This window comes from Rhagoletis pomonella, unplaced genomic scaffold (genome assembly GCF_013731165.1).
Source record: "Rhagoletis pomonella isolate Grant_MI unplaced genomic scaffold, Rhpom_1.0 Rhpom_scaffold_00011, whole genome shotgun sequence".
Lineage (NCBI taxonomy): Eukaryota > Metazoa > Arthropoda > Insecta > Diptera > Tephritidae > Rhagoletis > Rhagoletis pomonella.
In genome coordinates, this window is record NW_023458565.1 from 4,297,675 (window position 1) to 4,313,396 (window position 15,722).

At 35.7% G+C, this 15,722-nt stretch overlaps 2 protein-coding genes across 2 annotated transcripts in view; one reads left to right on the plus strand and one right to left on the minus strand.

Moving 5' to 3' along the window:
• The first annotated feature begins 601 nt into the window (after positions 1-601).
• Positions 602-4,766, plus strand: LOC118747300 (paramyosin). The gene is made up of 7 exons (XM_036481310.1): positions 602-1,579; positions 1,652-1,828; positions 1,917-2,067; positions 3,360-3,521; positions 3,583-3,920; positions 3,983-4,274; positions 4,337-4,766. The coding sequence occupies exons 1-7, from the start codon at positions 684-686 to the stop codon at positions 4,478-4,480; spliced, it is 2,160 nt and encodes a 719-aa protein (XP_036337203.1). The 5' UTR covers positions 602-683; the 3' UTR covers positions 4,481-4,766.
• A 1,859-nt stretch (positions 4,767-6,625) lies between these two features.
• LOC118747108 (lysosomal-trafficking regulator) overlaps positions 6,626-15,722 on the minus strand; it is a 41,423-nt gene continuing 32,326 nt past the window's right edge. The window contains exons 23-28 of the mRNA XM_036481099.1: positions 15,258-15,711; positions 14,167-14,308; positions 8,354-8,712; positions 7,436-8,295; positions 6,845-7,351; positions 6,626-6,779 (exon numbers count right to left, since the gene is read on the minus strand). Coding sequence (XP_036336992.1) covers positions 6,659-6,779; positions 6,845-7,351; positions 7,436-8,295; positions 8,354-8,712; positions 14,167-14,308; positions 15,258-15,711 — 2,443 coding nt within the window. The 3' untranslated portion in view covers positions 6,626-6,658. The remainder of the gene's footprint in view (positions 6,780-6,844; positions 7,352-7,435; positions 8,296-8,353; positions 8,713-14,166; positions 14,309-15,257; positions 15,712-15,722) is intronic.

A 15,722-nucleotide genomic window follows, 5' to 3' on the forward strand; every position in this document is an offset into this window, starting at 1 on the left:
AGTGATGGCAAAAATAATTAATAATCGATTAACCGGTTAATTGATTAATCGAAAGCATTCGATTAATAATTGCAATTAATCGTAAGAGATTACGATTAATCGGTCATTTCGATTAAAATCGAAAGTTAATAAAAACCATTTGTAAGTTGTAAAAACTGACCGTGTCAAAATTATAGTGCACAAGATTTTTTTTTTGTTATTAAATTTTAGATATTTTTTTAAATATAGCTTATTGTTTAGCAAAAAAACTATAAATATAAATAAATCAACAATTTTGCAATATTAACAAAAAAAGTATCAACAAAAAATTCCAGCTTTTTAATTAGATTTCTTAGACAGATTTTCAGTTTGAAGTTTTGTAGCCCATTGATGTTTGGCATTTATGTGTTTGGTAATGTTGTTGCTTGTTATCTTCCATAGAAAAAATAAGAAAATTCGCAACACCGAATTCGGAAAATAAAATGAAAATATGTGCATACCTGCTCGACTAATCGAAAGGAAAATTTCGATACTATTAAATCGGTAACCGAATGGAAATAACCGAACATAATCGGTTGTTCAATTAATCGTGCCATCACTACTTGCAAATATTTGAATTCACTTTGGCATACGCAAACTTGTTTTATTCGATTAATAGAAATTTTGCACTATTTTTGTTAGAATCTGCGCGGTAATGCGGTGTAATGAGCGATTCAGGTGATACTGATATTTTGCTGTTGATACCACCGAATTACTTTGTCACAGCAACGCCTGAGGAGTTGGAAGAGTTTCGGACAATTCATACGTTAATAACTCCGCCTGCTGCAGTTAATTGGAATGAAAATTATATCAACGCTGTAAACGGTTATACAAGTCATACACTCCATTCAAAGAAGCCATGCCAATCTATGGATACAACACTTACCGACTCAAATAAAATCATGGATTCCACCACTCTGCGTACACATGAACTGCTTACAGCAAACAGAAATGCTGAACTACAAGAAATCAATTCCCGATTGAAGTTAATGGAACGTGAAAAAGACTGCCATTTCATTGCGACTTCTGATATTTCTACGATTTCAAATGGTACACAAGCTGAACACAACAAAAGGGCGGGGCTGGTTCACTCTACCCCAAAATGTATAGGCGGAACAGATGGCTTTTATAAAAATGATGCTGGAGGTATACTAACGGAGATTGATGATTTCTTAGGTGATCGTAACCGAGAACAAATAATCAATTTACATTTAAATCCAAATAATGAATTATACAACCCGCAAACTATGGATAAATGTAAAACTAAAGGCAATTGTTATCAGTCAGCTTATTCAGAAGTGAAAGGGACCAAGGGTACAGATCTGAATTTAATTAGTTTAAGTGAAATCTGGGGTAAAAGCGGACAAGGTACTGCTATTGCTTGCGCTGCCCCGCAGTATTCCGTATTTATAGAGGAACAGCTGCGACGTCAACACCTGGAGCGCACCGTACATGCGTTACAAACGCGCCTTCTTGAATATCAACAAAGATTGTCAGTGGCCATCGAAGTGGATCGTGCAAAAGATGCAGCAATCTGCAATGCCCAATCTGAATGTAAAGTGTAAGTATTTGTATTTTTTTTTTTTAATTTGGAATGTACCGCTCAGCTAATAATAAATTTACTGCTTTATAGTTTAGACACTGAGGCTCGTCAACTGCGAGAAAATGTTTCAAAGCTGGAGGAGGAAAAGACGGAAAGCAACATCAAAATAGATACACTTCAAAAAGAGTTGGCGCAGGCTGTGAATTTAGCAACGAAATTTCAGGATAAAAGTGGGAAGCTCGAAAATGAACTTTCAACTTCATCCAGGTAAGGCAACAAGCATAGAGAAATATTATATTCCCTACATGTGTAAAGCTATATATTTACAATATTTTTTTTTGATTTTGTAATACAGAAAATCAAATGAATGTGCTAATATGTATAAACAACAAATAGAAGAGCTAGAGGTTAAGCTTCATGGATGTAAGAGATCAGAGGAAGTTGCGCTAAATGAACTAACCAAGTATAAAGATAAACTTGTCAAGGTCGATTATCTAAACGAGAAGGTAGGGTAAAAAAAATTAAATAATGATTACCCTTCTAGCAATCATATTTCTGCAATTTAAAAATGATATCAAATAAGAGTATCGTAAATTATTTACTTAGGTTTCAGTTTGATTTATTCACTAATTACACCGGCATAGAAAAAAATTGTGTGTGCTTTTAACCAAATTTAACTACCGATTCTAGTAGCGTTGAACTTGTCAAAGGCGTTTGACACTGTCAGCCATTCCACGCTACTAGAAGATATAGAAGCTTCCTCTCTTCCACAAAAGCTCAACCGGTGGCCGGCAAATTATCTGAGTGGTCGACACTCGTCGGTAATGTTTAGAGACAAATCGAGTAAACTCAGGAAAATAAAACAGGGAATTCCACAGGGTGGTGTCCTTTCCCCGCTACTGTTCAACTTTTATATTTCAAAGCTCCATCAACCACCAGAGAGAGTCTCGATTGTCTCTTACGCCGACGATTGTTCGATCATGGCGACTGGGAATGGAATTGATGACTTGTGTTCGAAAGTAAACGGATATCTCTCCGAGCTTTCTCGCTTCTTCACTGCAAAGTGCATAGCCCTTTGCCCTACGAAATCCTCTGTGGCCTTGTTCGCCACCTGGACGAAGGAGGTCAGGCTACTGCTGGGAATTCATGCGATGATACACCAACTCCGACGGTGAATAACCCCAGCAACATTCGACAGTTTGCTTTTCTTCTCAGAGCCGCAACAGGGTCCTCAAGTCGCTAGCAAGCAGTACTTGGGGGCAAAGACAAAGACAAAGGCCGGCCGGTTTTAAACTACGCAGCACCAGTGTGATCGCCGGGGACTAGTAGGACGCAGTGGATGAAGCTACAGACAACACAAAACATCGCACTCAGGACAGCGACTGGATGCCTCCTGATGTCGCCAGAACACCACCTTCATGACGAGGCGAAAATGCTCCCAGTCAAGGAGCATAACATAATGCTCTGCAAGCAGTTTCTGGTTGGGAGCCACAGATGTGGAGTCTACGTAACTGACTGACTCCCTGTGAATGCCGCTCAGGGCCTGTCGATATGCTGACGGGTCCAGAGGATGCCTTCTGACATGCCTTGGCGAGGGCTCCTCTGCAAGCAAGTGTATGTTCGGGTGTCCACGTCTGTGGCTCCCTACTAAGAATTGCTTGTATTGTGCTCCCTTATGGGAACCATTTTCGCCTCGTCATGTGGGTGTTGGGTCTGGTTAAAAGCACACACCACTTTTTTTTGTGTGCCGATTTTATAAAGAAACTTTTCATTATTAAACACATTTTTGGATTTTCAGCTTAAAACTCGTTGTGATGAATTAGAAAAAGATTGCGCTACTTTAAGAAACCAAAAAGAAATGTTGCAAGACTTTCAACAAAAACAGAAGTCTCGCGCCGATACATTAGAAATACAGAAAAAAGCGTTGCAAGAAAAAATAGCCAGTCTAACGGAAAGTGAGGTAATTCATATTTTCTTGCTGTAAAAAAAAAAACAAGTATAAGCTGGTATTTTGTATTCAGACAAGCTTAAAAAAGAAGATTGATCTTCAACAAAAAACCCTTAAATCGCATTATCAGCAGCAGTTGGAAAGCGGTGTTGAACAAAAAATGAAAGAGTTTCAACAGCAGTTGGATAAGACTGAAGAAATACTGAAGTTGGAGGCGCGCGAACGTGAACGTTTAATTGCCGAACGGGCCGTCAAACAAATAGAACTTATAAACGAAAAAAATGAAATGGAACTGAATTTACTACAAGAGAAACACAAAGAGGAAGTAGAGTTGTATCGAATACAACTTGCGAACGCCTCCAAGAAAATTGGGGATCTTGAAACAAAATTAAATGCCTACAGAGCCAAAAGGTTAGTTAATATTACTCAAAAATAATCGTGTCAATTCATTAATCAAATAACATTAATTTTAGAGCTGTTATAGCAGAAAAACTGCATGACGTTATGGAAGATCAGTGGCAGAAAGCATTGGAAATATTAACGTCACCTGGTGATCGATCGCAACAAATAAGTAATAATACAGACTGTGAATCAATAGGGAATATCGAAAACGATACAAATAAAGATGAAATGAACTATGAAACTCCCAAGAAGAATAAACCACGTGATAGAATATTGAAAATAAAGGAAAATAATCTTAATAATGTGAACGATCGGAGGGCTTCGCCAGAACCAATGGACAGACTACAGGCATACATAGAATTGGTTGGTAAAAGTGACAAATAATATAGCGCATTATGCTAATGAACGCTTAACTTTGTTTTTAGTTACTCAGCAAATCACCCAGTGAATTCGATAAATTGGACGAGATTTTAGCCTATGCTAATAAGACTAAGACGTCGACATCCAATAGCAAATTAGATAAATCCGATAAACGTTTGAATTGTTGTAAACCACCTTGGCGCGCATAAAAGATTTGTTTCTGAGTTTTAGAATTATGTATTTAAACGTATTTAGACACCAAAGTACAAAGTCTTATAGCATCCGCGTAATTATGTCGGAGGAGTTTTTGAATACGAACTGCCTTATTTACCTTTATATTGTGTAAATACTCGTATAGAAAGAAATTAATACCAATGTACCATGGTATAGCAAGTTAATAAATTTGTATATGTATTTATTTTTCTTTTTATCATAATTAATGCGGAGACCAAGACGAGCACGAAGAAGTATACGAAGACGAATGCGCAAAGTGAACACAAATATGAAGAGCAAGAGGTTTTTTTTTTAATTCTGAAGGGCGAATTGCAGATTGCTTGTGCAGCACGAGCAAGTTGAAATATATTTCCGAAATCGATTTGCGCTCTCCCAATTGCAGGCACATCTTGCAACTTTTATTTCTGAAATTGATTTCCGAAATGTGACAGAAAGGTCTTAATGGCTGTTCACACATCGAAATAAAATTTCTCTTCCACAATTTGACTGCGAATTTCTTTCTGCTAACATTATGTCACATATACCTATTAACTGATGAATTGTGGCAATCCCCCTAGGTCAGAAATAAAGCTTTTCTAACCCCTTTTCATTAATATCCATTTTTCTAAATTCACCTTAACTTCGAAATATTTTGAACGTAACTTTTTAAACATGTGGCAATCCTCTTCAAGCATTATAAATGTTTAAACTAAATATATCTTAACACTCTTTTGTTTGACACCCGCATTTTAATGTTTGATTAAATTGTATAGAAATAATTAAATTCGGCGTTTCAAATAGGTGGCAACCCTATTTACTTTTTTTTTTAAAGCTAAAACCTCTTTAAATTTCCTTCGCCTGACATTGTGATAAATAGTTTAACTGATGAATTATGTTGAATATGATATTTTGAACATGTGGCAACGCTCTAAATAGAGTTCAGGAACAAAGCCTTGTCAAACCCATTTCGATTGACCCCAATATTTTAATAATCTATTTACCTTATTAAAGAATTTGAATTTGACTTTTTAAACTGGTGGCAACTCTCTTTAAACACCTAAAAAATACCCTTAGTGTTAAACAATTTCTTAACACTTGTTTTAAAAATTTTAATACATACATATTTCGTTGTGTATAAGTTAACTGAATTCGCCATTACAAACAGGTGGCAACCCTCTTCAAAATATTTACAAACTTTTACCTTCTTAAAGTCTTTTCGCCTGGCGCTCATATGGGGGTATTTATTTCGATTACCTAATTTCCTTAATTGAAATAGAATTTAATTTATTAAACAGGCGGCACCTCTTGTACAGTTAAGTTAAGAAAAACATCTTTTTAAAACCATTTCAAATAATATACATCTTTTTAAATATTTTGAACTTCATTTTTTAAAAGGTGGCAACTCTTTTCGAAAAAGTAAAGCCCTACTGCACATCTACAGCCCAAGCCCTTTAATTTGACACCTCACTTTTGAAAAAAATTGAGTTTAATTTTTGAACTGGTGGCAACTCTTTTCGAAGAAGTAAAACCTTATTGCACATCTACAGCTGGAACCCTTTAATTTGACACCGCATTTTTTGAAAATCGAACAAACGGTGCAGATCTGACGACCTGTAGCTTGTTTCTGTAACAATTTTCTACCAAGGCGAATTCATATATAATTTATTTTCTATCGTCCAGAACTTTATCAGCCAAAGTAAATAAGTGAAATATAATATTTTTGTACTTTTCCTTGTTGTAGTACTGAAAACGATTTTAGGTTCCTCAAAAATCTTTCGCCAAAAGGAGCAAAATAATTAACACAAAATGCCTGGACATGATAAGAAATAGCCTCAGACGAAGCTGACACATATAGTGAATACCAATAATCATCATTATGTACAATATTTTCTATGGAATCGACCATACATATGTAAAAACCACATTTTCGGAAAAATTCTACATGGGACCTTTCGCATAGATGGTGACGATATGTATCTAGATAAGGTTAATCATAACTGGGCGCTTTCACTCACATTAATTTTGAGTTATTTGCTTCACATAGGAGATAGGTGTGGTTATGTCCGATTTCGCCGACTTTTAATAATTTTTTTTTTTTTTGAAAAAGTTTTATTGTTTTTAATTATGTATGTATGCTTTAGTGAAATTATTATTTTGTATACCCCACCACTTTATTACTTATATGCTATTTGTGGAAATTTTGGCGAATTCCCATAAAGTCCCTCAGTTTCCCACACTTGTATGTGTGAATCTTTTGTTAGCGCCACCAGATGCTGATGTGTTGAGTATACAATGCTAAAGGGAAAGAGAATATTTGATATCTTAGATAGCTTTTAATTTTTAGCTCGATTTTATGTTACCTTTTTATATTTGATATGCCTGTGACAATCTCACTAACGAAACTCAAATTCCAGCTAGACCATAAACGTATCGTACCTCCTTCCACCGCCGTAGCAATGACATTAACACCAACACCCTCTTTGATATAAGAATATGTGGCTGCCAATATACGGTCCTCATGTACAATATGCTGGACATAACGAGCATTAACCGTGTGCAATCGCAATATTGATTTTCCATTTGGATTTATCGACACATTCACGAAATCGTCCAGACTTTCTTCAGTCACCTCGAAACATTCATCCGGTACTGTCGGTGAAGTTGTGCGCTCATCACTTTTATGCTGTGAGACATCATCATTACCGTTCACTGTTTTAGTTTGGCGCTCTGGCATCAGTTTTGGTGCCAACTGCTGAGGTGTAGTGTGCACAGTAACAATATCCCCCAACGTGGGGCTGATAGTAATTACTGTTATTGGCGATTGATGAATCTCCGCAGGTCTATCGATTGTGCGTATGTAGTTCCAACTAAAAAAACACATACATACGTATTTTAACGTTTTTCTTAACTCTTAAATATACGAGTACCTACTAATTGTGTGTTGAACTTACTTATTCAGATCCCAAATAACGGCGATTCCGTCACGCCCTGCAGAAACCGCTATTTTGAATTCAACCGATAAACGTATACTCGTCACCTCATCGGTGTGTCGCAGCAGAATTGCGGGCCCATTCCATGTCAGATCGGCACTATCCCGTTGTAGTCCATCGGACGTTGTTCCCATTGTGGAACACAATAGTGGTGTCGTATGGCTGGTATCTCCTTCCTCTGCATAACTTTTAGTGGTTAGTTTGCGAAATGCCGAATTGTAGGAACGCCGAAGACCGCGAATGTAATTCTGACGACTTTTCACTATTCGGTTGTTCATGTCTGTGGTGCTGCATTTATATATACTTATACGGCCAGACTTGTGCCCGAACCAAAGTTGATTTGAATTGGGATCGGCACCACATGCAGTAATATCGTCGATAATGTTGCTGCGCAGAATGTTTTTCGGTTTGGTATTTAACTTATTTAGTGGCTGGATACGAACAATGTGATCCTCATAATCCCACGATATAACATTGAATGTATCTACTTCAGCACCTTGCATGATACAAGATTTTGTTGGTAGACCATAGACAACATTCGTGTTGTTGAATGAAACCAAATATTCAGCGCCAGGAATCTTGTAAATATTACCAAGCGTTGGCGCATGCAGCTGTGGCGATCCCAGATAGACACCCCAACGCAGACCTCGTACGGTTGGCAGCACATCCTTAGCGCCAAGACAATAGTTCAATGATTTTGTCTGCGGATGAGGATTTTTGAAAAGCTGCCTAGGCATTTGTCCATAAGTTTTTATCATGGTTTCTACAGCTTTCCGTTCTATTGGGTCCGAGGTAATGGATGCCAAGAATGATGGATATGTCTAAGAAATTTAAATTAATTTTAAATGAAGTGCATATAAAGTGCAGCCAAATAATTACCGCTGGATGAAAAACATTAATGGCTTCAATTGCATTTTCACCCGACTGTTTATAACCAAATATTAAATCGATCCAATGATGCAGTTGGTTACGAGCCAGCTCTGCTTCTAATGCTTGCCGATGTATGAGTACGAATAGGCGAGCATCACGAAGACACCAGGGCGGCAGCTGTACATCTTCCACACGTTCGCCATTTTGTCGACAACCAAAATTAAATCTTTCGAAATTTTCAAACATTTCTGGCAAACAGAAAAATTCTGGTATAAGCTCCTTAACATCAGTAGGACTATCTCGACTTGCCAGGTTCCAGGTGGTATTGAGAGAGTGAAATGTTCGATCGGGTAAATCGAAATTATTGTCTGAAAAATTTGCAGTTTGATAAGTTTTTGTGTTATCTGAATTGCGGATAAGTAATAATAAAGATTATTATTTGGAAAAGTACATATCGAGTGGAAGATCGACCTATCTCGGCCGCCAGTTCGAAAGCGCCGTATCTCAAAAAACTTTTTAAGAACTTATTTCACAATTTTATTGAAAAACACCCTATCTCAGAATTTGGTTGAAGAACGCCCTATCTCAGAATTCGGTTCAAAAACGCCTCAACTCAACTGAAAATATATTGATAATGTGCTAAGATAGGGCGTTTTCGAATCTGCAAGCTTATAGCGCATTATCTGTATCATTATTATCGTCGTTTAAAGTACAAAACCGCGTATCAACAAAATGTAAAACCGCGTATGTGAATTATGTAAACTATTTTCTAGAGAATAATAAAACTCATATTGCAAAATGGTTGCTTTTTTTTTATAAAGCAATCGCATTTCTGGTTAGTATATTTCAGGACGAATGGATAAGGATTGAGCCAAGAGCTTGTGTGAGCAAATCCAATTTTTGGCAGCAAATGTCAGTTACGCGGTTTTGCAGATTGACGATACGCGGTTTTGTACTTTAAACGACGTTATATTTCTTTTCAATAAAACCGTTAAGATTTTAAGATTGTTTTTCTTACTTTATTTCCAGCTTTTTAGTTTTTTATTTAGTTACTTAATTATTAACCCTAAATGTCTAAGCTTTAACCTTTTACCTCAACAGTGGGGATGGGGTTACCGCTAACGACAATTTATTTGTAGCCACTCTACTAACAACACCCATTTCTCGACGTGATACGAAATCTTAGCTTGGTAGGGATTCGTGCCTGAATTACGATTCTAAGTTGACAAATCCTTTGTTTTGATTAGATACCTAGATTTCAGTTTAAATATATTGACTGCCTAAACTCATTTCCCGTTCCGTCATTTTTGGGACGGCATTTTCGATGAGCTTTTTTTTTCTAAAATTGACTGTATTCTACCAGTCAAATCTCTTCATTTGCTACCCATATTGAAAGGGTCGAAAAAAATGAAATACGCCATTTTGTGGTTGGCGCCATCTTGGATTTCGAGCTTTCTCATGGATTTTCCCCTACTTGGCTAGATTTTTGTGTACGCAAACAGCAAAACTATCTCAAAAACTATCAATACGCGAATAAACCTGATAACTGCCGAACTTAGTTAGTTTTTTGAATAACAATGTGGTGAGCTTTATTTTCGACATATTTTAAGCAATAGTTGCAATCCTCGAACTCCTGATTTGAAGCACTTGCTTTAAAAGTTTGCAATCCGAAGGGTCACTTCAATTTTTTTTTGTTAACTCCGTTCAAAGATCCAGTTGTTGGAACAGCACAACATACTTTTAACGAAAATCATTCTTCGGCACGCAATGTTGTGGAGAGAACTACATATAGGGGCTTTAAAAAGCCGGTTTAGATATTTAGCTCGCTCTCTTCAATACCAACCAGAAAAGGCGGTGCGATTAACAATGCAAGATGTAAATGTGGGTCACCTCGTAGACGAAGAGAATGTACCTGCTTTTAATGAAGAAGTACTAAACAATTCTACACTTGAAGGTGCGATGTCCTTGAATTGGAGAGTGATTGCATCCTGTTTTGAATTCCTATGTTTACCCATTTAGAAGAAATATATATGAATTAATTGTTAATTTTACTGTCAAAATAAACTACTTTTAAATTTATTTTTCTCAAAATTTAAGCAGTTTCATTTTTTTATATGTTCGCTTCCACCAATTTCACAAACTTCAAGTGAAGTGAATGATATCCGAACACTTTTTCGGGGATTAGTTTCTCAGAACACTTAAATTCACTCGGAATTCATTTTGAAAAAAAAAAAGTGGAAAGAACACCAAATGTCGGATTAAAAGTGAACTCCAGAAGAATATAATGACTTATTAATACTGACTTCCAGGAAAGGTAACCATTTACGGCAAGAAAAAAATTACAAAAAATTGTTGACTCTCACAAAATAATTTTTTTGAAAGATGTTTTTTATAGCGAATTAAACAAGGATTACGATGGTGTAAGTTTAAATCCCTTATTTACTGGTCTTCACTTTGCAAATCAATCTCAAATAGTTCAACTGATAATAGCTAAGTTAGTTAGAGTACAATCATGACCATCTTATATGTATATACATATAAATGTAAAGCTTTAAAACGACGTTAAGATGAAGTCTCTGCGATTAGTAGGAATCACGAAAACTTTTACAGACAGATCATATCTCCGGATCTCGAATACCCGTTACCTTATTTCAAGTATAGAACCCACAAAAAAATTTGAAGCGAATCGGAGACATAACATACTTTTTTTATGAAACCCGTCCGGTTTAAAAAAGAATGGCTCATATCGACTGCTGAGTGGAAGATCGACATATCTCGGCAGCCAGTTCGAAAACGCCCTATCTCAAAAAACTTTTCACTAACGCCCTATTTCAGAATTTTGTTGAAGAACGTACTATTTCAGAATTCGAATCAAAAATGCCCTATCACACTTCCAAATGTATTGAAAATTTGCTGATATAGGGCGTTTTTGAAACGAATTATGAATAGGGCGTTCAACTAAATTCTGAAATAGGGCGTTTTTGAAAAGTTTTTTGAGATAGGGCGTTTTCGAACTGGATGCCGAGATTGGTCGATCTTCCACTCAGCAAACATTATAAGTCCATCCCACCTTTTCATCTGTCATTGGAACACCAGTTTGTTTTCTGGGAAACTACCATTAAAAATAAATTGGAAACCGCGACACATGTAACTATTCTATGCATGCCGATAGTCTCTAACAAATAGTTTCAGCGTTAAAAGGTTTTTATTGATTATCTCGGAACGCTGATTTTGGACTTGAACAGTTGTCGAACTAATCGATTCAATAAATAAAAGTTACGTTAAACAAATAATTCCTAAAAGATTCCATTTAGTGGACGAAGTGCTAAAAGAATATTTGAGCGTCTGTCGCTCTTTGGTTAATTTTTTCGACTATCATTTCTATTGTTTTGACGAATTTGGCTGTTTTTTCGACGTTTGAATGACTGGGAATCGCAAGGATGTCGTTAACAAAGCCGTCGATAAAAATATCGATTATTATATCGATAAGTTCCGAAAATATCGATAGCAAAATTTTTAACAATATCGATAAAAATTTCGATAACAAAATCGACAACAACAAGTTTCGAGAATCCCAAAAATCTCTAAAATCAAAAAAATAGTTCCCATATTGAGTCTCTGTGTCTCTCTCTATATCCTTTCCTCTTTAATTACCTTTATTTTAATCTTTCTTCCTCTATCTTCATCTTTGCTTTTATCGGTATCATCATCCTCATCTTTGTTTCTACTTTTTTACCGACTTCCAAAAAAGGAGGTTATCAGTTCGTCGGAATATTTTTTATTTATTTTTTTTATGTATGTTACCGCATAACTTTGGACCACGTCGATAATTCTGCACCGGAAAGGTAGTGTCTCAGAGGCGGTCCCATACTAATTTGGTTAAGATCCGATCACTGGATCATGAGATATATATATATATATATATATATATATATATTTATATGAGAGTCGCAATCGGTTTTTTTTGCTAAAAATTACTTGTGTGTTTATCATTTTCTTCATCTACATATTCCTTTTCACCTTTGCACTTATAAAAGTAAAGTGTTTAAATTTACCTTGGCCTTCATTTTGCCTTTATCTTTACGCATATTTGTTTTTGTTTTTATTTTTACCTTTGCCTTTATCCTCGTATTCATCTATGTACGTACTCACCTTTACTTTCATTCTTGTTTTGGTCTTTTTCTATGTGTAATTCTTTAAACTTTTATTAGCAATTTTTTGTTAAATTAATACCATATGCGTACACACAAGAAGCACTTGTTTCAGCCCCAACCATTTCCGTTGCATCATTTCCGTTGCACCATTTCTGTGTGCAATTTCCGTTGAATTGGCCAATTTACTCACAACCAACCAACCGCCGCTAAAAAAGTTTCACTTCAAAAAATGCAAACACGCACAATATGTGAAAAGATGCAATGCATAATAGGACCAAATTAGCTCACTTGTTCCTAAAATTAGTTTCTACCCTGGTCCGGACTTTCTGCGATATTAAACCAATATATGCACTTGCATAAATATCCGAGATCTAGTGATATCACATGCGTGACTACTTAGTTTCCAAGGTGGGTTGTAATATGGAAGTGTTTAGGGTTTTGCTTCTAGCTTGTATCTGCGGCAAAGTTTAATAATATTATGTCAAGCAGGTGTAACATTAGGTGCAATCCCGTATTCCTTGGACTCGGACTAGTAAAACTGTCAAAAAATAAAAATTCGCTCAGAGCGAGAGAGTAACATTGAAAAGTACGGGATCGCTTTCTAGTAAAAAATGGTAACTTCTGTCAACTTCAACATAACCTCCAAATTTTGGTTGTAAATTTTTGTTTATTTTGTATGTAAACACACTCAGCTCACACATGTAAATAACCAAAAATACTTTCAAATTCATTAGAATCCACTTAAACAAGTAATTAAATACTTTTCAACATGAATTAGCAGAGTGCACTTTTCTTTTGTTTACAATTTGGTTGCCAAACACACTACAGCTGATCGTTTGACACATTTACCAGAATTTACCAGCAAAAAATTCTCGGACTAAAACTGGTAACTTCTGACAGAGAGAGAACCGTATTTACTCTCTTTTTTGTCCTCTCAATAGTCAGAGAACCGAGTACAGGATCGATTTCCAGTAAAATCTGACTGATTCTGACTATTTCTGACTAGTCCGGACTCGTACGGGATCGCAACTATTGTATCTTCGTTTGGATTCTATCAGACCGATTCTGAACAGAAACCCCCTGGGAGCCTTCTTGAAACCTCAGTGAGAGTATTATAGTAGATACGATTCAGCAATATCCCCGATTGTGATCAATTAGCACTCCCAACAAATGAGCTTACGTATTTATCGCAGAAATTGCAGAATATACTTATGTATATACATATCGTCGCCTAATTCACAAAGGCCCTAACCAACACTTTTTTCAAAACTGCGTTTTTCAAAGAATTTTGTAGAATATATTAAAATACACCTTTGCTTTGAAAAGCTCATTTTCAATTTCATAGATTGTTTATAATGACTTTTGCTAAAATTTCAAAATCAAAAGTTATCAAAACAAATTCTATGGGACTGAGAAATATTTAAAATATCTACTTTTTAGTCCATTTATAAAAGCGTTGTATATTAAAAAGTTTTTTTTTTATATTATTTATTTATACTGTTTTTCTTCGCCTGCAAAATAAAAAATTTGTTGGTTAGGACCTTTGTGAATTAAGGTAACGATATGTCCATTTAACTTAATTTTGCCATAAGGCGACATTAGCAGCTTAGCACAGATATCGCGGGAGTTGTTTTTTATTGTGATAAATACAAATAAAATTATATTTACCTTGGTATCTCAGGAAATAACTCGTAAAAGGAGGTACGCGCACGAGGAAATGCAGCACCGTGCCAGAGTTTGAATAGTGCGAGCTATAATGATACGGCTTCAGCGTCATGGAGCCCATGTTAGTCATCGTATTGTTAATGTACTGGAAAAAATATAGAAATTGTTAGTTTCGCTGAAAACGTAGTGAAGAAACAGGATTTCTTTCTAAATTGTTTTGTTCAAAAATAATAGCTGACATACACACATGGACAAAAGTGTTCATATTTTATTATAAAATAATTACATTTTTTTTTTCTCCCATGTGGTGCCCGGACCACGAATCTGAAGTCGTTTTGCTTCATCACGTCAGGATTTTGTTCCTAACCTCAAAAAACGTGCTTGTCACATAATAACCGCCATGCTTTTTGAGGTTAGGAAACAATCCTGAGGTGATAGAGCAAAACGGATTTCAGATTCGTGCTCAGGGCGCCAAAACACATCGCGATAGGGTATTACTGTTAAAAGTACATGGCACTTTTTGTTTTTTTTTTGTGGTGCTGTGTAATTTAATTTTTAACCGACTTCCAAAAAAGGAGGAGGTTATCAGTTCGTCGGAATATTTTTATTCTTTTTTTAATGTATGTTACCGCATAACCTTGGACCACGTCAACCGATTTCGATAATTCTTTTTGCATCGGAAAGGTAGTGCCTCAGAGGTGGTCCCATACTAATCTGGTGGATCATAAGATATATATATATATATTTTTTTTTATATGAGAGTTGAAGTCGTTTTTTTTTTGCTAAAAATTATTTGTTGTTTCTTCGGTGCCTTCCAGTAAAATTCTCCGCTTAACACTTTTGCAGAACCCTTTAACCTTTACATTTAAATTTTTGGTTAACTTCTGGGAATACGGTTCTAAAAGCCCCATAATGGGCGTAGTAAAGGGCTAATATTTTTTCAATTTATACATAAAATTCCCTGTCACATATTTAATTTAGTACCAACAAGTGTGAACTTTTACCAACTGTACAAAAAATTGTGATGAGGTGAAGCAAAGTCCGAAATCTATCCGTTCCCACTAAAATGTTCCTGATTTTCATTTTTAACTTACCGTATAGTTGTTGATGTAATGTTGTTCATTCTCTTCGTGCTGGACAGCAACAGGTTTCTCCAACTTACGGAAATTCGATGTGTCAGTCAAATCCAATATGTCGGATATATAATTTGATATTATCCATGGAAATATGGGATATTGCATGAGATCATTATAAGTCCGTCCAGCAATTTGATTAAGTGTCATTAAGTATTCCCAATTGGTCAATAAACCTTCGCGCCATTGTTGTGTGATTACGAGAATTTTTGCTTGGTCGGGATGTGTGACGATCTTATCGCAAAACACATCGTACATAATTTTATAATCTTCTTGATTTTGTAGTGAGAAAAATAGAGATTGATTTGTATCTAAAAATATTTCAAAAGCTTTTTCCTGATGCTGATAGCGTTTAAGCCAAATTTCACTTATACTCGAGATATCACAGTTAATGTAGAAGTACTTGCATCGATATGTAGCCATAAA